The sequence below is a fragment of the Rana temporaria genome, chromosome 1 (genome assembly GCF_905171775.1).
Source record: "Rana temporaria chromosome 1, aRanTem1.1, whole genome shotgun sequence".
NCBI classification, from domain to species: Eukaryota; Metazoa; Chordata; class Amphibia; order Anura; family Ranidae; genus Rana; species Rana temporaria.
In genome coordinates, this window is record NC_053489.1 from 534,151,238 (window position 1) to 534,177,447 (window position 26,210).

At 43.7% G+C, this 26,210-nt stretch overlaps 1 protein-coding gene across 1 annotated transcript in view; it reads left to right on the forward strand.

Annotated features, from left to right (window-relative positions):
* Nucleotides 1-26,007, forward strand: part of RXFP1 (relaxin family peptide receptor 1) — a 353,272-nt gene extending 327,265 nt beyond the window's left edge. The window contains exon 18 of the mRNA XM_040332335.1: nt 24,398-26,007. Coding sequence (XP_040188269.1) covers nt 24,398-24,693 — 296 coding nt within the window. The 3' untranslated portion in view covers nt 24,694-26,007. The remainder of the gene's footprint in view (nt 1-24,397) is intronic.
* The last annotated feature ends 203 nt before the right edge of the window (nt 26,008-26,210 follow it).

The window sequence follows — 26,210 nt, forward strand, 5'->3', positions numbered from 1 at the left end:
TGATGCCTGAAATATTTAAAAAAGCATTGCAGAAAAAATGCACATAACTCCTGACATTAAAGAGGAGTTCCAGGCTTTTTATGTTTATTTAAAGTCAGCATCTACAAAAAGTGTAGCTGCTGACTTTTAATAAACAGACACTTACCTGTTCCACAGTCCAGTGATGCGGCCACCCAAAGTGTCGATCCTCTCCCCCTCCTCTCTGCCGGCTCCTCCATTGCCACTCTGGGCTTTCGGCTTCACGGTCGGGCACACAATGCATATGCGTGACAGGCGATCTTCTGGGACCTGTCACGTGTCAAAGGAGATCACCTAGAGGGAGGGGCTGCCTAGGTGGAGAGGAGGAGTCGCTTAGGTGGCCTGTAGGCGAAAGGAGGAAGTGGGACAGGAATTCCCACTTCTAACGAAGCCCCCACTCCCCCCTAAATAAATTACATGCCAAATGTGGCATGTAAGGGGGCGAGGAGTGCTTAAAGCGGAAGTTCCACTTTTGGGTGGAACTCCGCTTTAAAGGATAGATGAACCCCTACACAGACCTTGTCAGATCCGGTGAGGATTCTCACCCCTTTTGGTATACAGTGGAAGGAGGTCCAAGTCATTTTGTAAAAACACTGGCACATTTTGACACAATCTTCTCAAATGGCGGCCATAGTGGGCCCTAGACCCTCTCTGGTTGCGAAAAGTGCCAGGAATTTTTCTGATGAACTGGTAAACTCTGAGTTTATCAAAACACCTCTACGTACCTGGCTCACTGAGCTGCCACCCCTAAAGGGAATGTATCCATGTGGAAGATGCCACATATGTAAATTTCTAGGCATGACAGATACTTTCTCTGATGTGAGCCACCATAACATCTATCGTTTAGACACTTTTATTAGCTTCAATACTTTTCGGGTCTTCTACATGATAGAATGCCCCTGCCATATGCTGTATGTGGGTAAAACAAAACGCTCCTTAAATGTATGGATAGGAGAACATCTATCAAGTATCTGAACCCCAGATGTTCATTAGCCAAACATTTTGCAAAATATCATCAGAGGTGCCCGGATGGAATAAAGGTTAAAGGCTTCTAATCGTTGAAATTATCGAGCAGAAGAGGGGACTACAACACTGTATTACTCCAAAAAGAGAAGGAGTGGATATTATGTTTAGGATGTCTTGCTCTGAAGGGGTTAAACACAAGATTTAAATTTCCTAAACCCCCAGATTGTACGGATAGGGTGGGAACAATGCTAGATGTGACACACCATATCATTGTTAGGTCATCATATCCCTATGGGTAACAAACAATGATGTATTTACCCCTCTCCACTATGTATCCTCTTCTTCTTCTCTTTGTAGTACTCCATACTCCCCTCAAAAGTGTTCCTCTCCAGTAATCAAACAAATGTAGCTGCTCTGTGCCAGATATATATTAAAACTGTATGTGTGTTTAATTGTAGATATTTGATACTTGAAAGACAGGATCCTCTTGAATGTTCATTGCCCTAGTCCAATTAGATGGGGTTTGACGAATAGACATTGCAGCAATAGGTGGTTGCAGGGCTGGACCTGCAAGAGGAAAGAGAGCATTTAAAAGCACCTCAAATGTTGTGCGTGCAGAATCCTTGAATGAACATCTATAGGCACAGTTAGGGTCCTTTCACACCAGCGGACCGTTCGTCCGTTCATTACAAGTCCGTTAACGGACTTGTAATGAATCCCTATGGGAACGCGTCCGTTAGCGGATGGAGCATCCGCTAGCGTCCGCGTCAGTCGGGATCCGCTTTTCCGAACGGAAGAAACCCTATTTTTCTTCCGTTCGGCGGAACGGACCGGATGCAGACGGTCCGTCTGCATCCGGTCCCCCGTAGGGGACAGCGGAGCAGAGACAGGGCGGTCCCTGCACTGTGTGCGGGGACCGCCCTATCCGCCGACAGCTCAGCGGGGATCCCCGCTGAGCTTTGGCGGACACACGGAGCGGACCCAGAAACGATCCGCTCCGTGTGAAAGAGCCCTAAGATGTTTGTTTAAGACTGACACAGCAGGTCTACTACTCTGAAACAGTGCAGTTTTTAGTAAACTCTCTTTCCACCGGATATAGCTCAGTAATGATTCTCAGAGGGTTGAAAATCTTTTCAGGAGATACAAAATCATCATAAATTGGCCATGGGAAATGTTGTTTTGGACTTTCAGGTCTCTTAATACCCATAGGATCCTGTCAAAACTGAGCAGAATCAGTGCGATTATACCAAGACTTTTGCACACCGCAGTTAAGAGCATATCTGAATTAGAAAGCATATTGCGTGAAGCCAAAGCATCAGGTGTATGAGAAGCTGAGGGTGAAAAATCTTATGCGGCCTCTTCTTAGACCAACTAAGGGTCTTCTTCAAGGAAGTATCAACACTCTGATCCGCTTGAGTGTGATTCCTTTGCACCTGATTTCTGCCATTGTTATCAGTGAAGGTGCTTGCTGATGGGGTACTCACAGAGTTATGCCCCGTACACACGGTCAGACTTTTGACCGGCCTAAATCACAACGGAATTCCATCGGAGTAAAAGAGAACATGTTCTCTATCTAAACTCCGACGGAATTCCTTTGAATTTTCGATGAAAAAAGTCCGATGGGGCATACACGTGGTCAAAATTTCCAATGGAAGAAGTCACTCGGACTTTTTCCATTGGAAATTCCGATCGTGTGTATGGGGCATAAGGTGCAGAAATGGAGTGATTGGGGGGGATACACAGCAACACAGTGTCGACCATCCTGTAGTGAAATCCTTACCTGTAGGGTGGGAGGAAGTGCTGGAGTACCTTAGGGCTTTGGGCAGAAGTTGGTGATAATAGTGTAACTTGTTGTGTGATGTAACATCTGGTCATCCACCTGAGACTAAACTTTGAATGATGGAATTTTTAACAAGTGAATAAAATCAAACACAAATTCACAGTTTACTGATAATTTAACCTCTAATGCCCCATACAGACGGTCATTTTTTGTGATGAAAAAAAAATGACGTTTGAAGTGATGAAAAAAAACGACATTTTTGAAACTTCATTTTCAAAAACGATGTAGCATACACACCATCATTTTGAAAAATGATGAACAAAGTGACGGCACTCTAAAGGGGAAGTTCTATTCGCCTTGAGGCTGCTTTTAGCTGGTTACTTGTTAGTAAAAGATGATTTGTGCTTTTTTGTCTGTTACAGCGTGATGAATGTGCTTACTCCATTATGAATGGTAGTTTTACCTCCCGTCTCAAAACTTGCTTCTGGGCATGTGCGGGTTTAAAAATGTCGTTTTGCCCACACACTATCATTTTCATTGACACAAAAAATGACATTTTGAAAAACGACACAAAAAATTCGAGCATGTTCGAATTTTTTTTTTGTCATTTTTCAGAAGACATAAAATGACATTTTGCCCACACACGATCATTTTAATTGACATTTTTAAAAATGTCATTTTATTTCATCACAAAAAATGACCGTCTGTACGCGGCATTATAGACATTGTACACTTTCAACAGTTTTTGTTGTTTGCCTAGGTATTAAATGTAGGTATATTTCCTGTGTCGTTAGTTTGTCCTATCTTGCAATGATGGGCTCACATGTTATGGCTGAAGTTTGAAGTGTCATGACTGTTCAATTACCCTATGTCACAAATATGGGAGTGCTCATTTGAATAAATTACATCTCTTCCAACATGGTGATCTCTCCTGTAAATGTGAATGCTCTGTCTCTTTGTGGCTGTGTCAGATATAATCACTGCACCTGTACCAGTGCTAGACTGGGAGACCCAGGGATTGTGGGATATGTAATTTCTTTGTAGGAATTGTCAATTCTCAGACTACAGACAGACTTCATGCATTAACATGTGCAGTGCCATGCAGCTTGCCTCATGTTTGAAGACAAATATAGACTTTGTGAAGATTTACTCCATTATAAGCTGTGTGTACAGTGTGAAAAATGGCACCATGAAACTACATGATCAATGTACATCTTATGCAGGTGAAAAACACAAGGTACAGGTAGAAAGGTTTACATTTCCTTTAACAAATGCTATTCAAGAGACACTAATAGGTATATTGCAAGACTCATACTTTCTATAGGGCTATAGTAATGGTTGGATAAAAAGACAAACCTGTCTTACCTTTTAATTTAACTGGTTCTTGTATGGGCCCAGGCTTTGACCATCATGTTGGGCAAACCCGACGGGGTCTATAGGGTTTGGCAACCAAAGGGATGGACCATGGGCTGAGACTCTATAGCGCCCTGTGGCTAACTAGACACATTGCACAAAGTGCTGGGATGAGTTCCTAAACAGGGCGGAGTGCCCCAAGCAAAATTTCAGGCTGTCCCCATAGCGTGGGGTCCGGGTACAGTTCCTAAGATTTTACTAAGGTTGCACCAATCTATTGTTGTAGCAGAAGACAGTGAAGAGGGTTATTAAAGAGTTGACAGTAGTAAAAAACTGAGGTCTCATGGAGTGGGGTAAGGTTATAGGTGAATGCCCAAGGGTGTACGTCCAAAAACTTTGTCAGTGTCCAACCACTTGAAGGTAGTGGCCGATAACCCAGGGTCTATAAATACTGTATCCGGCATGTGTCCTGTACTGTATGATTAAGATTTTTTTTTATTTAAATACATTTTTATATTAACATTTTGAGAAAATTACAATTACATTTTTTTCACATATGCTGTATTGGGTAGTCCACAGAATTGTCTGATTTATCTGATTTCAGAATTGAGGGTGGGGGTGGAGTGCCTGGGTTGTGTGGGTCATGTGCGTCAAAGTGAGGACTAGTTCAAGTCCGTATCATAGTATCCTTCTTGTCCCATCTGTCCAGAGTTCAGAGCATAGTAGCTGCTAGTCATGATAGGGGCAAACATGGGATAGGGAAGGGGATGGGTTACAGCACAACCTCTGCTACCCTAGTCTATTTGAATGCAAGTACCAGTGTGCTTCTGATTTTATAAAACGAAAACTAATTTTGGCGTGGGGGGGGGGGGGGGTGCTGCATGTCTAGCTATTATTTTCCTTTATGGTAAATCATCATCTTGATGTAGATCTCTCTGTGGTACTTTCTGTAAAAGATGTGCCTCGTCAGTTTACAGATGAAAAATAACTAGAAGTCTGTCTTTGATGAAACTTTAAATTATATTATAAAGTGTTTGAAGTGCTTTCCAAAACATATACAGTATATTACACATACTACACCTAATATAAGTCAAACATGCAAAACTAGAATATGGTCTATAAGAATACAATAGCCATTTTACATTAGCCATTACATTAATCGTTATTTATAACCATGAGTTGTAGCAGAGGCCATTTTTTTTACACTACATTTGTCTTGCACCTGGTGGAGGATCCTGAAGAGACGAGGACTACCTCTCTTATATCTCCTTCCCAGGTTCCCAGATAGAGCAAACAGGTAGGGAAAGGGCACCAAGTGACATGAGTGCCTATCTGGTCTGCTGGATGCTGGTGCCAATTGATGAGAGACTATGGTCTGGTCAGCGATACACTAAATTGTCAAAAGTATTGGGACACCTACCTTTACATGCACATTAACTTTAATGGCATCCCAATCTTAGTCTGTAGGGTTTAATATTAAGCGGACCCACCCTTAGGAATGCTGTGCACTGAAGTCTTATACATTTTATTCACAGAGTAACTTAACTCATGATGAGTCCAATGCTGTAAGATAACAGTGTTAACTACTACAGATATTTTCAAACCCATTGGGTGCCCTATCTTTTCATAGTGTGATCAGTATCTCTGAATCCATTTCAAAGACATTTCTGACAATATTTTAACTTTAGAGTGGCCATTAAAAAGCATCAATATCAATCTTTTACATACCATCAAAGCCACCACAACATTTTAAACTCATGTACAGTTGCCTTGCTCTAGAAAAAAATTGTTGTACAATAGAATTTCCAACATATTTCAAAATCTCTGCAAAAAAATGCACTTTCAACACTCTAAGGTGCCCATTATGAAAAGCATGCATAAGCTAGATAGACACAGGCTGAAAAGATTTTTGGGGTTTTTTTGTTCGGTGGGCTGGGCTGAACGTAAAAAAACTTCCCTTGTGTACCCAGGATTACCCTTTATACAGCCTGGTTATCACGAGCATTGTTTAGATCAGATAGCACAATCACCAGTCTATAGACTACAATCGTTGTGGTAGGTGAATAGTTACATAAATTAAAAAAGACAGTACATACTGTGGTAATGACACAACCTAGTAGCAGTATGTCTTTTTAAAGAGGGACATTTCTAATTATTTCTTGAAGTCTAATATGAGTTTGGGTCTTGGTAATCTGTCTGGGTTCATACAGCATGAATGTTGAGAAAAAAAAAAGTACAATTTTATTTGGGCTTTTCTGACTGCGTGCATTTCATTTCCAATTCTAACGAATTGCCACCTTGTACCCTGTGGAAATTAAGGTTATTAGGTACCAATTTCCAATTCAAATTTTCAGCTTAAGTCATTTTCTTAAATATCTTTTAGCCTAAATGTAAGCAGCTGTGTGTAATCTTAAATCCGCAGGTCCATCACGAATCACATATAAATTATAGCTTTTAGTATGAGTGAATCCTGAGATACGGTTTGTGCAAACCTTGGATATGGTAAATCATATGCTAATCGGTACTGAATTAGCAAGTAGCTTTTATTTCTGTTTCAATATGTTTATTAAAAGGCATTTCTTATTTCCATATAACAATTTGTTACAAATAAAGATGTACAAATGGCTTATACGAATAAAAGCAGTAGAAAATACACAAAATATTTCTACAACAGTCGAAAACATACAAGATGGTAATTTTTTGCATACTATATAAATCTCATAAGATGCGTCTCTATTCAGGAGACTCGTTTACATATCTAACCATTTAAGAGTCTTTGAATAGATCTTACGTCAAATCTATCCAAGTTCAAGGCACTTTAAATCTCATCTAACAAATAACTTCTATGTTGAAAGACATATCCGTACTGTCACTTACAAAAATGGACAACTAAGAATACATTCTCAAAGGCCCACAATCACCCCCAACATATTGGATATAATCAAATTTAGGGATGATATCGGGTCAATGTGAGAAGAACTACGGCATCTCCATCTTATAATCATAAGTCAAGCAAGTCAAAATATGTATTTTTTTCTAAAAATAGGAGAAGAAAGAGAAAAAAAGAGAAGAGAAAAAAAAAGGGGGGGGTGAGGGGGAAATGTCTCCGTGACACCCAATATAATTCCTAATAATTTAGTCTGGAAGAGATCTAGGATCATCAGATAGATAACTGACCCATGGATCCCAGATAGCCTTGAATAAATCTAGCTTATAATGTAGAATAGCAGTCATCTGTTTATTGAGCATGATCCAGGAGAGCTTATTTTTAAGTTGTTCGAATGGCAGTATGGCCGACTTCCACGATTTAGCTATATTCATTCTAGCTGAGATAAAAATAAATTTTATAAGGCATTTTTGGGGTTTAGAAGCATTTTTCAGTTCGTATCCCAGCAGCGCTTGTTTTGGTGATTTAACTAAATTTATTTGAGTAAGGGTATATATAAAATTATAAACTCTAAACCAATAGCGCCTCACCCTGGGGCATTCCCACCATATGTGAAACATCGTTCCCTCTTTTCCACATCCATGGAAGCAAAGAGGAGAAGCACTAGGTATAAAGGATGCCAGTCTAGAGGGAACCATATACCATCTCAAAAGTATTTTGTAGTTTGCCTCGACTATAGAAGTGTTCATAAGTGAACGCGACGCTCCCTGTGCCATTTTATGCCATTCTACAAGCTCAATATTCTCCTGGACATCCTCTTCCCATTTTTCCATATAACTTAATTTAACGGAAGAATCAGTCAAAATAGAATAAATATTTGAAATATGACCTTGAATCTTGTCGAATTTCCGACATAAATATTCCATTTTAGACATTGACGTTAAATTGGATTCACACGGTATATCAGCTAAAAAACATTTTATTTGATTGTAATACAAATTTTCAGAAACTGGTATTTGATAAAGTTTCTCTAGGAGTTTATAATGTAACATTCCATTAGTATCACAGACGTCTGCTATGCGTATCAGGCCCTTATTCTTCCACCATTCAAAAATACTTGGGATGAGCCCTGGGGTAAAAAATTTATTTCCAAAAATAGGTGCCATCGGGGAGTGAAGAGATCTAAACTTGTATGTCCTGGATAACCTGTCCCAGATATCGAGAGATAGCAATAATGTTGGACACAAAATTGGAGGTCTTTCTTTTGGTGACAACCAAAGCATGTGTGACAATGACCCACCACGACATGCGTAATTTCCCAGTTCCATCCAAATAGGGCAGGGGCGAGAAGAATGTGATCTAGTCAATTGCGCCAATATTGCAGCATAGTAATATTTAAGGAAATCGGGAGTTCCTAGACCCCCGCTAGCCTTAGGAGTAAGTAGTGTGTGTTTGTTAACTCTAGGTCGTTTGTTCCCCCAGATATAGGAAACAATCCTAGACTGAAAAGTCTGAGCGAACTAATGCCACTGGTAGTGCGCGGAAATAGTATAGTATTTTTGGGAGAATATTCATTTTTACAGAATATAACCTGCCTAACCATGACGGTGGATGGAATAACTATTTGTCTAGATCAGCTTTTAGTTTTTTTAAATAAGCTGGGTAATTCTGGGAATATAATGTGCGCAATGATTGTGTGATGTTGATCCCCAAATATGGGAGGGAATTAGTGTTCCAATTAAAAGAGTATGATTGTTTTAGTGAGGAGATCGTGGTATCGTCCAGTGAAATACTCAAGGCTTGTGGCTTTTCCTGATTAACAGTAAGACCCGAAACTGTGGAAAATAACGTAAGGATAGTATTTAAATTAGGGAGAGTAGTAATGGGGGAAGAGATCAGCATTAGGATGTCATCTGCAAAAAGGACACATTTATGTTCACTGGTGCCACACTTAATACCTAGGATGTCTAAAGAAGAACGAATTTTGATCGCCAATGGTTCTAGGGCCAAAACAAAGAGAAGTGGCAACAAAGGACAACCCTGTCGTGTACCTCTATGGATGAAAATGGGATCAGAGGAGTAACCTTTTATCATCAAGAATGCCGAAGGGGATTCATATAGCATTCGAAGTATAGTCAAAAATTGTGATTTAAAACTCAGCCTATGTAAAATATAGAAGAGATAATCCCAAGATAGGGAATCAAATGCCTTGTGCATATCTAAGGACAAAAGCATACCCCTTCGTGGTCCCCTCGCATCCCAATCAGAATGGATTGCTGATACGACATCAATAACTCTTCTAATTTGATCAGTAGTCTGACGTCCCGGAACAAATCCCGCCTGGTCTGGGTGAATATATTGAGCCAAAAAAGAATTAAGTCTTGAAGCCATAATTCTTGTCATAATTTTCAAGTCCGTGTTGATTAAAGAAATAGGACGGTAGTTAGCACAGAGCCCTAGGTCTTTACCTGCTTTAGGGATAACATGTATATAAGCTTTGTTTTCTTGAGCAGGAAGGGGATCACCTTGTCTAATAGCATTAAAAAATGTACACAGATGGGGGGTCAAAACGTCCTTGAATTTATGATAATAATGTCCAGAGAATCGGTCGGGGCCTGGTGCTTTAGAGGGATTTAAATGTTTTATTGCTAATCTTATTTCGTCTTCAGAAAATTCCCTGTCCATAAGTTCCGAGTGTTCCCGAGACAATTTGGGCAAAGCGACTTGTTCAAGAAAATGGTCCATCACTTTTTGGTCAAAAGCCGGTGGCTTGCTATATAGTGTAGAGTAAAAGTTCTTAAACTCATTTAAAATGAGCTTTGGATTTTGGGTCGGATATCCATTATTAATTCTAAGTTTGGGTAAGGCAGGAGTGTAAGAGCGAGGGACCAGTTTCCTAGTCAATAACCTAGTAGGTTTATCCCTCATTGTGTAGAATCTATGATGTGTCCATCTCAATTTTTTTTTCCGCCCGTGTGGTTAGGCTTAAGTTCAGCGATAATCTAGCCTCATCGATTTTTGGCCTAATATCTATCTGGGGAGAATTTTTTGGGTTAGATAGTAGATCTTTCAATACCCTCTCCTGATCCGAAATCACAATGTTTCTATTTTTTTTAATTCTGGACGCTATCTGAATTAATTTACCACAAATGGTAGATTTGTGGGCAGCCCAATTAATAATCGGTGATGTGTCGAGAGGCAAGTTTTCACTGAAAAAAGTGTGTATTTCTTTTTCTATTTCCACTAAAACAATAGGATCACTTAGTAAAGACGCGTTGAGGCGCCAGGGGGAGGGGATGGGTCTTCTCCACAAATTTGAAAGGGAAATTAGCACTGGGCTATGATCTGACCACGGGGTTGTGAGAATTATGGTTGAGTATATATAAGGAATCAATGCAGGATTTATAAATATATGGTCAATACAAAGCAATTGTGCCAATTTAATACTGTTCTTGGGTATATGTTTCAAATGGGTTTTGTTAGGAGAAGATTTATCAAGCATTTGGTCTAATGGTAAATTGCTGTCCCCTCCTAATAACAGTTGACCCTGTACTAGCGGAAGTAACTTCGAGAGCATATTATGAAAGAAATCTAATTGATTAGAGTTGGGAGCATAATATGAAATGAACGAAACCGGTTGGTCATTGATATGTCCCACTGCCATTACATATCTACCTATGTCATCTCTAACAATGGAAGTAGGAGTAAAGGACATATTACCTGAGAAACATATGGCCACCCCCCCTTTTTTCTCCGTACCCGACGATAAATAGAATTGTGGATAATGAGCATTAAGGTATTTCGGGGAAGAGTCCTTGGAAAAACGGGTTTCCTGTAACATCAAGACATCAGCCTTCTGTCTGTGAAAAAAAATGAAAAGCCTTATTTATTTTCAGGGGTGAATTAAACCCTTGCACATTGTGCGTCAATATAGAATATTTAGACTGAGAGACATTAGACATCACTTTTTGGTATAATACAACTATCAAGATAACGGAGCTGAGATCCCAGATTCCGATTCGTGAGTAAATTATTCAAAATGGAGCAAGAGCACGGAGATAGGGATAAAATAATCAAACAAACTAAAAAATAGGAAAAAAATAAATAAATAAGAGAAGAAGAGGATTGCAATACCTACCGTTTAGCACAAAGTGCAAACGTACAAGTAAATAAACATATAGGTGGGACGAAGCCCTTTCCAGGTAACCATCCCGGAAAAAAAAGTGTGAGGTTGTCTCCATCCTAAAGAAAGGGACAAGGTCACTAAAGTGGCTTGCGAGTGGCTTGCGAGTCCACCCCAACTCTAATACCGAACATCAACAAAACAACAGAAGGTCAGGTACAGGACTGCTTTTACAGTAAAGCAGCCCAGAGTGCTCAATACTACCTCGGAGTCGTCAAGTTGACCCGCCTGAGGGGTCAAGGTATTTAATTCCCTGTGTTTCAATATAGCTAAAGGAGCACTCGACATTTAATCAAAACAAATTTCGTAACATTTCGATTGTATGGTTGAAAATAAAATATCAAATAAATAAATAAATAAAATTCCAAAAATATTAATGAGAGAGGAGACAAATAAAATTAATAATAAATAAATAAACAAAATCCTAAATACAGAACAATGGTACCATAAAGTTTGCAAACCACGTCAACGTCAGCGATTCTGCAGTCCATAAAGATGGTGATGCGATGAAACAAAACACTTCTCTCTCATACAAGAAGTAGACATAGGATGATCCACTTCATCTCAGGTGGTCGGCGAGTCCTTCCTATCTCAGGTACTGCGACGAGAAGTCCAGACGGGGGACAAAGGGCGATTAGGCTGGGCGGGCTGTGTAGATGTCGACCAGTCTTTAGATAAGACGCCCAACTTCAGCAAAAGATCTTCTACATCATGATAATTTGTAAAGGAGTGTGAATTGCCTTTGTATGTGAATGAAAGCCGGAAAGGGAAAGACCAGCGATATTTTATTTGACGACTTAGTAGTTGTTGTAGCAATGGCTTCAGGGTGCGTCACTTCTGAACTGTTGAGGGGGCCAGATCAGCAAACAGTTGGATTGGTTTACCAAAAAGCATAAAATTTTGGCTATTCCTGGAAGCTGTCATCAAATTCTCTTTCGTCACATAAAAATGTGGTTTAATAATTACGTCTCTAGGGAGACTATGTGATCTAGGTGCTGTCAGGGCCCTGTGGATTCTATCGATTTCCATATGATGTGCTGGAATATTAGGAATCAGTTCTTTCATGAGGGTATGAATTGCTCCTTACAAGTCAGTATGCGACTCTGGTAAACCCCTAAGTCGCACATTATAGCGACGAGATCTGTTCTCGAGGTCTTCAATTTTCATATAGGCCTCATCCAGTAATTCGTGTAGGATAGCCACCTCCTTAGTATTGTGGTTAGCTCTGGCAATCACGCCTTCCATTTTGTTTTCTACTGTTTCCATTCTAAGGCCAATGCCCTCGATATCTTGTTTGATTTCTGTAGTAATGATAGAACAGGCTTTAGATAGTTCCTGTTGCAGAAGTGTGGAAAAACAATTAATAAGTGCTATATCCCCAGCATAATGGTCTGGGTGAGGAGAGGAAGAGGGGTTGCATTCAGCAGAGCTAGCTTGGCTTAACACAGCACTCGTCAGCACAGCCATATTCCTGTCAGCTGTGATGTCAGACAGGTCAGACTGCACAAGCAGTTTTAGTGTCTCCTCTGGGGATGATGGCATGGACAGTAACATCTCACCTCGATCCTCTGATGACATGGAGAAGAAGGGGTCACGGGATCCAGCCTCTGATGTCGCAGGTGGCAATAGCTGTGCGTTGCTGCGAGTGCCTCTTGTGTTGTGCTGCGCCATCTTGAGAGAAGGAGTCGGCACAGGGAGGGGGGGCCGCGTCTGTCCCTGCTGATTTCTCCGCTTATATTGCTCTTTCTGGATTGTCCCGAGGCTTGATGCTGCATGACAGGTTTGCCTACCCCAGCAGCCTAATATGGATGGACGTCCTGTCCTCCTGTATGTATGATGGCTGATTAAAGTCGGCGGTGTGCGGAGCTCGGTCACTCCATTACCGCTCTCGTGCCCGCGCAGGACATAAATAGTGTATTAATGCCACCAGGGCTGAGCTATTGAATGGACCCTCATAATACCACATTTTGCCAGGTGACATTTAAATACACATAGACAGTCAAAACTAGTGTGCAGCTGTCATGCATGTTAAAAAAAAACATGCATTTTATGTTTAGAATGGCTGCAGAACCCATACAGAAAAACCTTACACGACAAAGGACTGTCTTTTCAATGAAACCTGACCCTGTCAGCTACAGTATGTTAGAGTAATATAATTTATTTTTTTAAAGTGAGATAATTTTTTTGTGTTAAAATAAAAAAAGTTATTATATGTGTAACTATATTGCACAGAGCGATCCCTTACCACCCATTTGGAAGTCCCCTGCCAGCACTATCCGCTCCTCCCTTCTCCAAGTACCTTCTTAGCAAGATAGGTGCTAAAGGGGCACTGATGTGCAGACTCCTGAGCTGAGCCTATGTGTCTATTGAGACACACAGCGCTGGCAAGCCACCCCCCACTCCCTCATCAAAGGCGTTTGACTGAACAGCAGCTGCAGTCTATGCTTGCCAGTGTCTGCTATGAGACCAGGAAGTGAGAGAAGTGCTGTGGCCAAGACAGCACTGCAACAGTGAGAACAGGAATGGACCCAGGTAAGTGTTTAGCAACGGGAAGGTAGAACAGGTAGTGGGGTGTTTTTTTTATTTTATTTACGTTAATACAGGGAATGCATTAAGGTAAAAAATAAAATAAAAATTATTGACTTTAGAACCACTTTATTATTGGTGCAGCATAGGACAAATAAGGATTACAATGGGCAACACACAGTAAAGGGAGTATAGAATAAACAACTGGTATTCAATTTTGGACAAAACAAGATTTCAGGTGCTGATAAATTGATAAAAGTTAATACTCACTGTGTATGTGTCTATCAGTTTTATTGTGAGTTGCAGAGGTATCTACAGATTCAAAATCAGACCCGAGCAGAAAAAAAAAACGCATCACAGCATCACTGTGTGTGGGAGAGGCTATTCGATTAGTGTAAGGCCAACGTGGTGCCTATATTTAAAAAGGGATCAAAGTCTTTACCAAGTAACTACAGACCTGTTAGTTTAATTTCTACAGTTGGGAAGATACTGAAAAGTTTAATAAAAGACCACTTAGATGGGTTCTTGCTGGAAAAAAATATTTGAAACAGATATCACGGATTCACGAAAAGACAGAAGTTGTCAGACAAATCAGATTTCTTTTTATGAAGAGCTAAGTAAAACCTTGGACAGAGGATGTGGTATCATGTACTTAGATTTTGCAAAAGTGTTTCACACAGTTCCTCACACACAGCTAATGTGTAAAGTAAAGTCTACAGACTTGGAAAGATCAGTTTGTAAATGGATAAAAAACTGGCTAAAAGACAGAATTCAGAGAGTCGTGGTTAATGATTCTTACTCTGTCTAAGGTTATCAGTGGTGTACCCCAAAGTTCAGTGTTGGGACCCTTACTTTTAATATATTTGCAAATGATATTGGGTCTGGGATTAAAAGTAGCATTTCAGTCTTTGCAGATGACACCAAGCTATTGTCATGAATATGCAACAAGTCTGTCTGCTTACCTGATCTCCATGTGTTCATTAGAGGCTGACCCTGCTCTGGTTCCCCTTTTTATCACTTCCTCTTCCTGTATGGCTCCACCCTAGTCCATCCCAGGAAGCCTATATTAATCGTTGCTCTACAGGTCTGCAGTGCTGTTCAACAGTGTTCCTATGCTTAGTTCCTGTCTGCAGTGTAGTTGCTAGTTCCTGTTTGCAGAGTGCTTCATTCATCTTCCGTGACCGTTTTGGCTTGTTCCAGACTTCCTTGTCTGCCTGTGCCCCTGACTATTTGCATGTCCCACGGTTATCCTTGTCTGCCTGTTGCCCTGACTTCGGCTTGCCCATCACCACTGTTTGTCCTGCTGACTACTTTCCCTTTCTCCCTGCGGAGTGTGACTTGAGAAATCTCGGGGATGCGACCTGGACCCAGTTGCGGCCAAGACCATCCTTACCATCAAAGGCTCTGGTGAATACAAAACTGGGTCTTAGACTCCGTGCCCTGGGTGATCTTAAGTTCACGCTTCGTCTCTGCTAGCAGTAGTCGGCCATAGGGTTCACCACCCTGTGGTGCATCCCTGACCCCAACGGGGTGCACTCGTCACCTGGCTACGGGTGACCTGACAGTTTGAACAGCCATGAACCCGGCCGACGTGCCGCTCCCCGCAGACGATCCATTACAGTACATTGTTCTCAGACTCGAGACGCATGAAGCTAATCAGGATCAGGTGATGCATTTCCTTCAGGATCTGGCTTCCTGCTTTGATTAGCTTCAGACCTCGCTGGGAGCCCTGAATCCGCAACCCCAAGTACAACCAGCAGCTGCACCTGTTGCACCAGTCGCAGAGTTGCATTCACTGAAGCTATCACCTCCAATCCGTTTTTCTGGAGACTCCAAAGCCTGCAGGGGATTCCTTAGCCAATGCACTATTCATTTTGAGCTCCTGCCCCAGTACTTCTTGTCTGATCGGGCCAAGATAGCCTATATCATTTCTCTCCTCTCCGGGAAGCCTTAGCCTGGGCTGCCCCTCTGTGGGAATTGAATGATCCAGTGGTTTCTAGCCTGCCTGTTTTCTTAAAACTTTTTCGGAATATCTTTGAAGAACCGGCTCGTGTCTCTTCAGCAGCCAGCGCCCTTTTACGTCTCCGCCAAGAATCCCGTTCAGTGGGACAATATGCTCTTCAGTTCCGTATCCACTCCGCTGAACTGAGCTGGAACAATGAGGCCTTAGTCGCAACCTTTTTGCATGGCCTATCTGATAGAGTGAAGGATGAACTAGCAGGAAGAACCATCCCCACTGATCTGAATGGAGTGATCTCCTTGTGTAATCAGATCGATATTCCCTTTCAGGAAAGGACCCTAGAAAAGCGACGCCAACATCCCTTGGCCCTTAGTCAGCCTGAGCTCCCCTCTCTTCGACCCGTGGAGCATCCCTTGCCAACTGAGGAACCCATGCAGCTGGGTCGGACCAGGCTATCCCCTGAGGAACGTGCCAGACGCAGAACTCTAGGCCTGTGTCTATACTGTGGGGGCAAAAGTCATTTTCGTGACACTTGCCCTCTTCGCCCCGAGAAACGCTCGGGTTCAATACATCTGGAAGGTGGAGTATTGGATCCAGAAAGATCTCCTTCACCTTCTCGTCTTTTTCTTCCTGTGTCCCTTCATTTTGGTGCTTCTTCTCATTCGGTCTCGGCATATCTGGATTCCGGAGCCGCTGGCAATTTCATGGACTGGGAAATCGCATCGTCCATGAGACTTACCCTTTTGCCCCTCACCACACCATTGGTGGTCTCGGCGATTGATGGCACTGTTCTCCCGGGGGGTCCTATTCGCTTCCAGACAGTCCCTGTTAAGATGTCGATAGGCACACTTCACCAGGAGTGGATATCCTTCCTTGTTCTACCTAAAGCCTCAGCTCCTATCGTTTTGGGTCTTCCTTGGTTAAGACTCCATTCTCCTCACATTGACTGGACTGCCGGACAGATCCTGGCTTGGGGTCCCTCCTGTTCCACGTCTTGCCTACCCAAGGTTGCCCCAAAAGAGAAATTTCCTGTTGCCACCATTCCAGTATCTTTTGCTCGTCCTAACACATGTAGTGGTGTCCAGAATGTGTCCTGCAATAGTCAGGCTGATGCACTTTCTAGCCAATGTAGCACTCTGGATGAGGAGCCCGTCTGTGAACCTGAGCCGATCATTCACTCCAGTTTACCGTTGTCTGTCCTTAAAACGCACAGCCAGGCTAACTTGTCTGCGAGTTCTGCAGTCACTACGCCTTGTGATGCGATTCGGGTAATCACTACACCTGACTATGCTATTCAATCGGCCTCTGCATCAGCTATGCCAGGTCAGCCCATGCCCAGTGAGCCTCCTACCTTTTCTTGTTCAGGCCCTCCTGCAACCTGTCTAAGGGGCTCAATCCATCCTTTGGATAGATTGCCTCATTCGGCCAAATGGGGTTTTCTACCCTGTTTTCAGGGCTCTCTGCATTCTGCTGGTTTCCCTGCTATCCAGATTGACTCCTGTGCCCTGTCACCTTCTAACCAACCTGACTTCAGGGTTTCTCTGACCTCTGCCCAGTCTGATGGTCCTGTGCTTAATTCCCAGTTCATCTTTAAGGGTCTGCTTGATCCTCCTCAGATTCCTGTTGACCCTCTCATGCCCTTACTTATTCCTAAAAGGCCTTTGGTCCTCAATAAATCCTCTCCTCCTGTCCCTACTTTGGTTCTGGTCAATGAGGATACTCAAGTTCTGGATTCTCGTCTCTGCAGAGGCATTCTTCAGTACCTTGTGCTTTGGGGAGGATTTGGTCCTGAGGAGGCGTCTTGATCTCTGCATCTGAGATCTTTGCGCCCCATGTGTTGAGGAGGTTTCTTCTGGGATTCCCCTTTAGCCCTGGCTCCAGGCTGGGGAGGGGGAGGGGCCTTAAGAGGGAGGGTACTGTCATGAATATGCAACAAGTCTGTCTGCTTACCTGATCTCCATGTGTTCATTAGAGGCTGACCCTGCTTTGGTTCCCCTTTTTATCACTTCCTCTTCCTGTATGGCTCCACCCTAGTCCATCCCAGGAAGCCTATATTAACCGTTGCTCTACAGGTCTGTGCAGTGCTGTTCAACAGTGTTCCTATGCTTAGTTCCTGTCTGCAGTGTAGTTGCTAGTTCCTGTTTGCAGAGTGCTTCATTCATCTTCCGTGTACCGTTTTGGCTTGTTCCAGACTTCCTTGTCTGCCTGTGCCCCTGACTATTTGCATGTCCCACGGTTATCCTTGTCTGCCTGTTGCCCTGACTTCGGCTTGCCCATCACCACTGTTTGTCCTGCTGACTACTTTCCCTTTCTCCCTGCGGAGTGTGACTTGAGGAATCTCGGGGATGCGACCTGGACCCAGTTGCGGCCAAGACCATCCTTACCATCAAAGGCTCTGGTGAATACAAAACTGGGTCTTAGACTCCGTGCCCTGGGTGATCTTAAGTTCACGCTTCGTCTCTGCTAGCAGTAGTCGGCCATAGGGTTCACCACCCTGTGGTGCATCCCTGACCCCAACGGGGTGCACTCGTCACCTGGCTACGGGTGACCTGACAGCTATGCAGTGGAATAACGTCCTTACAGGATGTCCCCAATATAAAAGCTGACCTCAATGCTCTGTTTAATTGGGCAAATGAGGTTTAATGTTGATAAAAGTAAAGTTATGGTAAAACCCATGTACTGTATGTGCATTTTTACCTAGAGATGCGCGGCGTAATTCAAAAATGTGCCGCGCGTATCTATGCGCCGTATCCTCAAAACGAGATACGCCTGAAAACCATTTTTTTCCGTCCGACGTAAAATTATTACACCGGCGCTTCTTGGAGCGCAAAATACGCTAGACACACCATTGATTTGCTAGTTAAATATGCAAATGAGGGAGATACGGCGATCCACAAAAGTACGCATGTGCGGCGTAGGCTACGCCCTGTGCGCATCTGCTGGTTTCCCGGCGGAAAGTTACACCTTATAAAAGGTGCCTTAACTTTGCACCAGCCGTGTAAAGGTCAGCTAAAGCAACACCATTAGGGACGAGCTGAGCACACACACTTGCAGGACAACAATCTGGATGCCAACATGCCAGGGGCATCCATGGTCATAGCTATACTAGTGAATTTAGAGGCCCGCAGAAGGCACCTTTGCATAGTAAACACACACATTAATCATGGCACAATGAGAATGCATGCATGCACACCACTGTGGTCCCTGCAGACACATCACATCCTCATCGAATTGGATTAGACCGAAGTACACCGCACGGTACTAGGGAGCAGCAACGCCCCGCCAAGGCTCCAATTATGTTACTGTACATTCATACACCATTCACATGGACCTGGAATCACTTCTCCCTGGTCCTGGGGAACCCTACTCCACCAAAAATGAGGGTGACACCCCTTTTCCAGCAGGAATGTCACCCCCACATTCATACATCATTCACTCACATAAAACAAATCATAAACACATTACAAATCCCTAACAAATAAGAAAAAAACAAAAACAAAAGTACATACCCCATTACCGACGGCGTGAGCTACGCCTGGGCCGGCCACGGCCACGGCCAACCAGGGGAGACTCATGGGGGGGAGCAGGGGAAGGAGGAGCCTCCCCTGGTGTCTGTCCACCTGCTGGCCTGCCCTCCAAGGCCACGGCTATCCTGGTCAGGCCCACAGTGAGGGCTGCCGTATTGGCCTGGAAAGCCTGGGTATTGTCCTGGACAGCCTGGGTCAGGGCATTCACCTCCAGGGCCACGCCTGCTGTGTTGGCCTGCAGGTCACACAAGCAGGTGATGATCGCCAATGAGTTGGTGCCCACATCATTCACAGAGTCTTTTATTGAGCCCAGGCTGTCCTCCATCTGGGCCAAAGTCCGGGTGACCTGACCCAGATGGTGAGTCTGACGGGCCTGGTCCCTCCGCAGATTTGCAGGCAGAAAGTCTGCCACCCCCCTGGTCTTCTGGGTGGCCTTCCTGATTGCAGCTGAGGCTTGTGGCCTGGGAGGAGGGGAGCCCACTGGGGGGGCTACCCCTGATGGAGGCCTGACTGCTGCCAGCCTCAGGGGGAGCCACATCCATAAGCCAAAGGATTTCCCTGGCAAGGTCAAGCCGATCCTCCTCAACCTCCCCCCCTCGACCTCCTCCCCCTCAACCTCCTCATGAGGTGAGGTGTGGCCACTCCCCTCCCCTGAGGACTCCTGCCTTTCTTGGGGCTCTTCAGCAGCCTGATGTCCGGGGGATGGAGCAGAGTGGCCAGATGGCCCAGCAATCTCCTGACCATCTGTGGATGACACAAAACATACACAGGTTGGAGGATCCACACACTTGTCACAAATTCCCTTCCCCCACCCACACATGCTACTCACCAGATAGAAGAAAAAATTACCTGTCCTCACGGCCTCATCGGAGTCAAAGCCAGGCAGGCCCACCACTTGCTGGCTGTGGAAGCACTGGGCCACTGCACGCTCCTCCTCAGTCAGCCTGATGGTGCAAGGTGGTCCCCCGCCAGTGCCCCTGGCATGCGCAGTAATCTTGGCCACCTTATCACGGACCAGGCTCCTCAGATCATTGATCTTCTTTGCTATCCCACTGGGGGTCCTCGTCTCCCCCCCGCCCCCCCCCCCGCATTGATTTCATCAGTAATCTCCTGAAGGATCGCCTTCTTCCTGGCCGGGGGGGTGTCCCGGCTCTCAGGGCCATGTAAAAATCGCCCATATCGGGTGATGGCCCTAGCGAGTATTTGCTTCTCACGCACCGAGAAGTTCAGCTTTCTCCTCTTTGGTGCCATAACACCACACAACAATCAGCACCAGACACAAAAATCAGACAGAACAAACAGAGACAAAAAGACACAGAACAAACAGAGACAAAAAGACACAGAACAAACAGAGACAAAAATCAGACAGCAAAAAACAAACCACTAACTGACAGCTAATACAGACTCCAAAAACCACACAGAAAAAACAGACACAAAAAACACTCAGAAAAAAAAAACACCTAATACAAACTCCTCTAACACTCTCCAATAAATCTTTCCTACAACACTCCTACACAAACCAACACACAGCCACAAACAACAGAAAAAAAGCACCTCGCTTCAGGAAGGGGAACACAGGGATGTACTTTTGCAATGGAAGGGCATTTGTCTGGGCCTATTTATACACAGGGCGTATCTCACTAAGTACGCCGGGACTAGTTCCTATCTCACTGATTGCGCCGGGCTGAGTTCTGAGCATGCCTAGTGAGGTGCAGAACCATGCGCGCATGCGCAGTACAGCCGGCCCTTCATTTGCATGGGGTCACGGCTCATTTCAATGGAGCACGCCCACTTCCTTCCCACTTTCAATTACCCCGCCTTACGCCTCGGAATTTACGTTACGCTGGCGCAAATTTGGGCGCAAATACTCTGTGGATACAGGACTTACGTCACAAAATTGAGCCGCCGTAACGTAAATGACATGCGTTACGACAAACTAAATATGCGCCGCTCTACGTGAATCTGGCCCCTAGTTCTGCAGCTATTCAAGGCTGACACAAATGAACATACCATACCCAGACAAAAACCATCTTTAGATAACTGAATAACCTAAATTGCAGTAACACATGGGTTTGATTGTAGTGTATGAGGTGTTTATGGTAGATAGGACCTCTCTATGTTACTGCACGAAAGTGTCAACTGCTAATGGCAGATTTGTAGTGCCGCTGAAAATATTGTTAGACAATTATGATGAATCTGTTAATTCTTCAAAATACAGTATTAACACACTGATGTGGTTAGATATGTTTAAAGTGGAAGTAATCTTAGCCCTTTTTACCTACAGGTAAGCTTATAATAAAGCTTACCTGTAGGCAGCGGCATAGCGTGGGTTGTCAGCGCCTGGGGCGAAGCAAGTAATTTGCACCCCTTGACCCATGGACTTACCTATTTTTAGCTAGTCCCAGTCTGGTCACATGATCCACTGTGTGAGAAAGCTGGGGCTGTAGGGAAGAGGAGAGCGTGCTTGATAATGACTGGTAAAGCCTGGAGTGGTGACATCATGCATATGTTCCTATGTCCCATCTTGTTGGCACTCCCTCCTCTCCACACTCGTGACAGCGCCCCTCTAAATTTTGTGCCCGGGGCGGTGGACCCCCTTGCACCCCCCACGCTACGCCACTGCCTGTAGGTAAAATGAATATCTCCTAAACGTGTACCATTTGGAAGATATTCCACAGAGCAGCAGCCAGTGACATCTGTACCACAAATAGTTACTCCTGTGTGCATGTGTGTCATCGCGACTTGGCCAATCAGATTAACGGAGCCCGCAAACCCAGAAGGAAGACAGGTGAAGATGGAAGCCCTGTCAGCGCGCCGCTGGAGGGCTTCTTTCAAAGATAAGTCTCTCGTAATGTGCTAGTATGCGATGCATACTAGCACATTATTACATTGCCTTGCAAGGGAAACTTGTTTTTTTGTCCAAAGTTTACCACCATTTTAATTAAAGGGTAAGTTCACCTTTACAGAAAATCTGTAAGGTGAACTTACACTGGACCCCTCCCCATCCCCCCCGGTCCCGATGTACCTTAAGCCAGTGATCACCCGCTAGGAGACATCGGATCGCCACTTCACCGGTCCGGGGATGTGAAATCCCCTGTGGCTTAATCTCCTGAACGTACCTCGTAAGGTATTTATAGGAGGCATTCTAATCAGAACTCGCCTAGTCTGTCTAGTCAAAGGAAAGAAATCGACTGCACACCAACTTTCTTGAAGTCCATTTTTTGAATGTTCCATACAAACAATGACACACACCACGGTTGCACTAGCCGGAACAGAGGTGGCCTAGTTTCATACAGCTACACTGTGCTTACTCATGTGGAAACTAGTCCACCTCTGTTCCGGATACGGCAACTGTGGTGTGTGTCATTGTTTGTATGGAACATTCAAAAAAATGGACTTCAAGAACGTCAGTGTGCAGCCAATTTCTTTTCTTATTTAGTCTTTTACAGCAGGCGAGCCCAGGGCTTGCGCTTATGTGAGGAGTCTCACACATTTCATTGTGCGAAGAAAGGTAACCGCTCAGATGAACCAAGGAACTTTTACTCACTGGATCCAAACCGTGGGTGCCGGCAATGCAATTGATGCAAAAGCTGAGCTATGGATAAGCACTGAAGCAAAGTGCGAAACGCGTTAGCTTTTTCCTGATTTTTTGCTGTGGCGTGTGATGTTCTGTGACCAGTTTTAATAAAAAGGAACGTTTTTTGGAGTGCGGCTGTCCCACTATTCATTGTGCCTTGAGTTTCTCACCTGGAGTGGTGATTTTCCTTTGCTGTCTACTAGCCTGTCTCTTCAGCGGGGGGGGGGGAGAAGAGCGAAAGGCACAGGGATTTCATATACCCCCGGACCGGTGACCCAATGTCTCCTAGCAGGTGATTCCCGGCTTCAGGTACAGCGGGGCTGGGGGGGATGGGGAAGGGGAAGATTTTCTGTAAAGGTGAACTTACACTTTAACCACTTCCGGACCGCCGCATGTACATTTACGTTGGCAGAATGGCACGTACAGGCACATTGGCGTACCTGTACGTCCCTGCCTAGACGTTGGTCGGGGGTCCGATTGGGACCCCCCCGGTACATGCGGCGGTTCCCGTGGCTGTCCGAGCGATCCGGGATGAGGGGTGGCTGTTTGTTTTTGTCCGGCCCCTCCGGATCGCTCTCAGCCAAACCGCGCGCTCCCGCGTGTGTCACTTCCTCTGCCTGTGTAAACACAGGAAGAGGGAAGTGATGTGATCTCTCCTCTCGGCGGTATTTTCAACCGCCGCTGAGGAGAGATCACATCACACAGTGAGTCTGCACAACATTACACTGACACCAGTACACGCAGGCACATTAACCCCTTGCGATCACCCCACCCCCCTGTCACAGTGTCACTGAATGCAGTGATCATATATGTACTGATCACTGCATTTAGTGTCAGTGTGACAGGCAGTTAGTGTTAGATTGAGGGTAGCCCCCGTACCCCCCCTAATAAAGTTTTAACCCCTTGATCACCGCCCTAGTTAACCCTTTCACTCCCTATTGCCAGTGTCACTAAGCGATCATTTTTCTGATCGCTGTATTAGTGTCGCTGTTCCCGCTAGGTAGCTATTTTTTTTTATTGCGATTTTTTTTTTACTAAAGACATGTGGCTGAATAAATTTTGGCCTAAATGTTTGACTAACATTTAGTTTATTTGATTTGTCTTATAACAAAAAGTAAAAAATATTGATTTTTTTTCAAAAATGTTGCTCTATTTTTTAATATAGCGCAAAAAAAAAAATCGCAGAGGCGATCAAATACCATCAAAAGAAAGCTCTATTTGTGGGACGAAAAGGACGCAAATTTTGTTTGGGAGCCACGCCGCACGACCACGCAATTGTCTGTTAAAGCGACGCAGTGCCGAATTGTAAAAGCCCCTTGGGTCATTTAGCAGCATATTGGTCCGGTCCTTAAGTGGTTAAGCTTTATTTTAACCCATACAGTAGAAGGGTCATCACATCTGGTGAGACCCCTAAGGATTCTGAGTAATGTAGCAAATGTTGTGACATTTTATTCATTTTTAGCGCTGGCTTATGTTAGTACATCTTTGAAATCGCCAGGGACAGTATTGGGATTACAGCTCTTAAAAAACGTGTTTGGGCTCCGATTCAAGAACTGATGTTTAAAAAGTTTTGGGTTACAGACTTTTTTGCTCTAATATTTCATATTTTGTGTGTTTCAGGTTCCATTAGTTCTTGGGTGGTGATCTTCATACTGCCAATTAACAGCGCTCTCAACCCGCTTCTGTATACTATCACAACCAGGCCATTTAAAGAAATGATCTGTCAGATCTGGAACAACTACAAACAACAACATTCTGTTGGCAGCAAAAGCAGACAAAAGGTTTACACTCCGTCATTTTTCTGGGTGGAAATGTTGCCACTGCAAGACATTTCCCCGGAGGTAATGAGACCAGAATTATACACGGACTCTGAGGTGTCAGTCGCTACACATGCTTCAAGACTGAGTTACGCATAAAAGCAAAAACTTGATTATTCGTACATCCAAAGGCAAAGAGGACCAATTGTTCAGGTCAGGGGTGGTAGCTGTTTAGACCAATAATCTGATAAAGATCCCTATCCATTGGATGAGGCAGGCAGCTATCTGAACTATACTGAGAGAAAACATATTGCTGAGAGAAATATCAAGACATTTTATGTATGAAAAAGGTTACCATTGCTGCATGGTTAAAGCCCTGTCAAGTTGAATCACAAGAATGAATGCACAGCATCAAGCCTTCCAATATAACCTAAATCACTGTTTTTATCACCATACCTGTATACAAGGGCTTACATGTTCCATGACAGCATGATGATTCTCCGTATCATGTCTCTGAATACCATGTGCAGATTATCTAGGTCATGCACATTTATCGAATGAAATCTTGCAAAAACGAAGAAATTATAGCATGGTACATACGTTTTCCAGTTACACAGACTTGAAACAAAGTGACATTTGGCAGGGACCACTTTATTCATATACAACTTTTTACACTGTAGTCAATCCAGGTAAATGTGTTTTTCAAGGGGGTTTCCAGTAAGATATCAGGAATACTCTATTTACCCAGATAAACAAACTGCCATCAGGATTGCAAGCCATAATTTTTTTAAGACTGATATTGCAGCACCAGACTGCTGACGTAACTAAGCTATTTTAATGATCTGCATACATTTTGTAGGGATTTCACAAACTTTTTTTTTTTTTGCAAAGCCCTAGCTGTTTCTGCAATGAAGAAAACATGGTTTGTTGTCTGTAGAGTGAATCTGAATGGGAGTGACTTTTTAATCATCTGGTGGACTTGCAGTGTTCTAATGAGGAAAATGCTGAGTCCCTTTAGCAGTGATAAATCCTTAGATTTTTTTTTTTTGTTGCAGGCTTTGCCTAAAATCTGACTTGTATGTTTGTGCAGACTTCTTAAAAAATCAGTGAGCCAATCACACAAACAGGAAATTACATTTCTGGGGGTGTTCCGTACACCAACTGTGTACAGAAGACTTCCAGGTTGCCAAATGTTATAGGAAAAATGACAACCCTGCAGTTTAAAAAGGAAAGGTCATTTTAATAACATTCACAATACAGTTTGTGTAGCAATTGTATACGCGATATTATTGTTTTTTTTATTTGCTCTTCCTTCCCCTTTTTGGGTGTCTAAAATATTTGTTAACTTTGTATATTATTAAAGTTTTTACATAGCACCATCAATTTACACAGCCCTTTACATGCTTTATATATTGAACATTCATATCCGTCCCTGACCTCTAGGACAGTGGTCATCAACCCTGTCCTCAGGGCTAGGGTTGCCACCTCATCCCTTTAAAACAGAACACATATGAATTACACAGGTTCTGAGGCTAATTTAATGCAGGTAAGGCACCAAATGAGTCTAATTACCACCTTAATTAGCCATAGAACCTGTGTAATTAATATGTGTTCTGTTTTAAAGGGATGAGGTGGCAACCCTACTCAGGGCCCACTAACAGGCCAGGTTTGCAAGA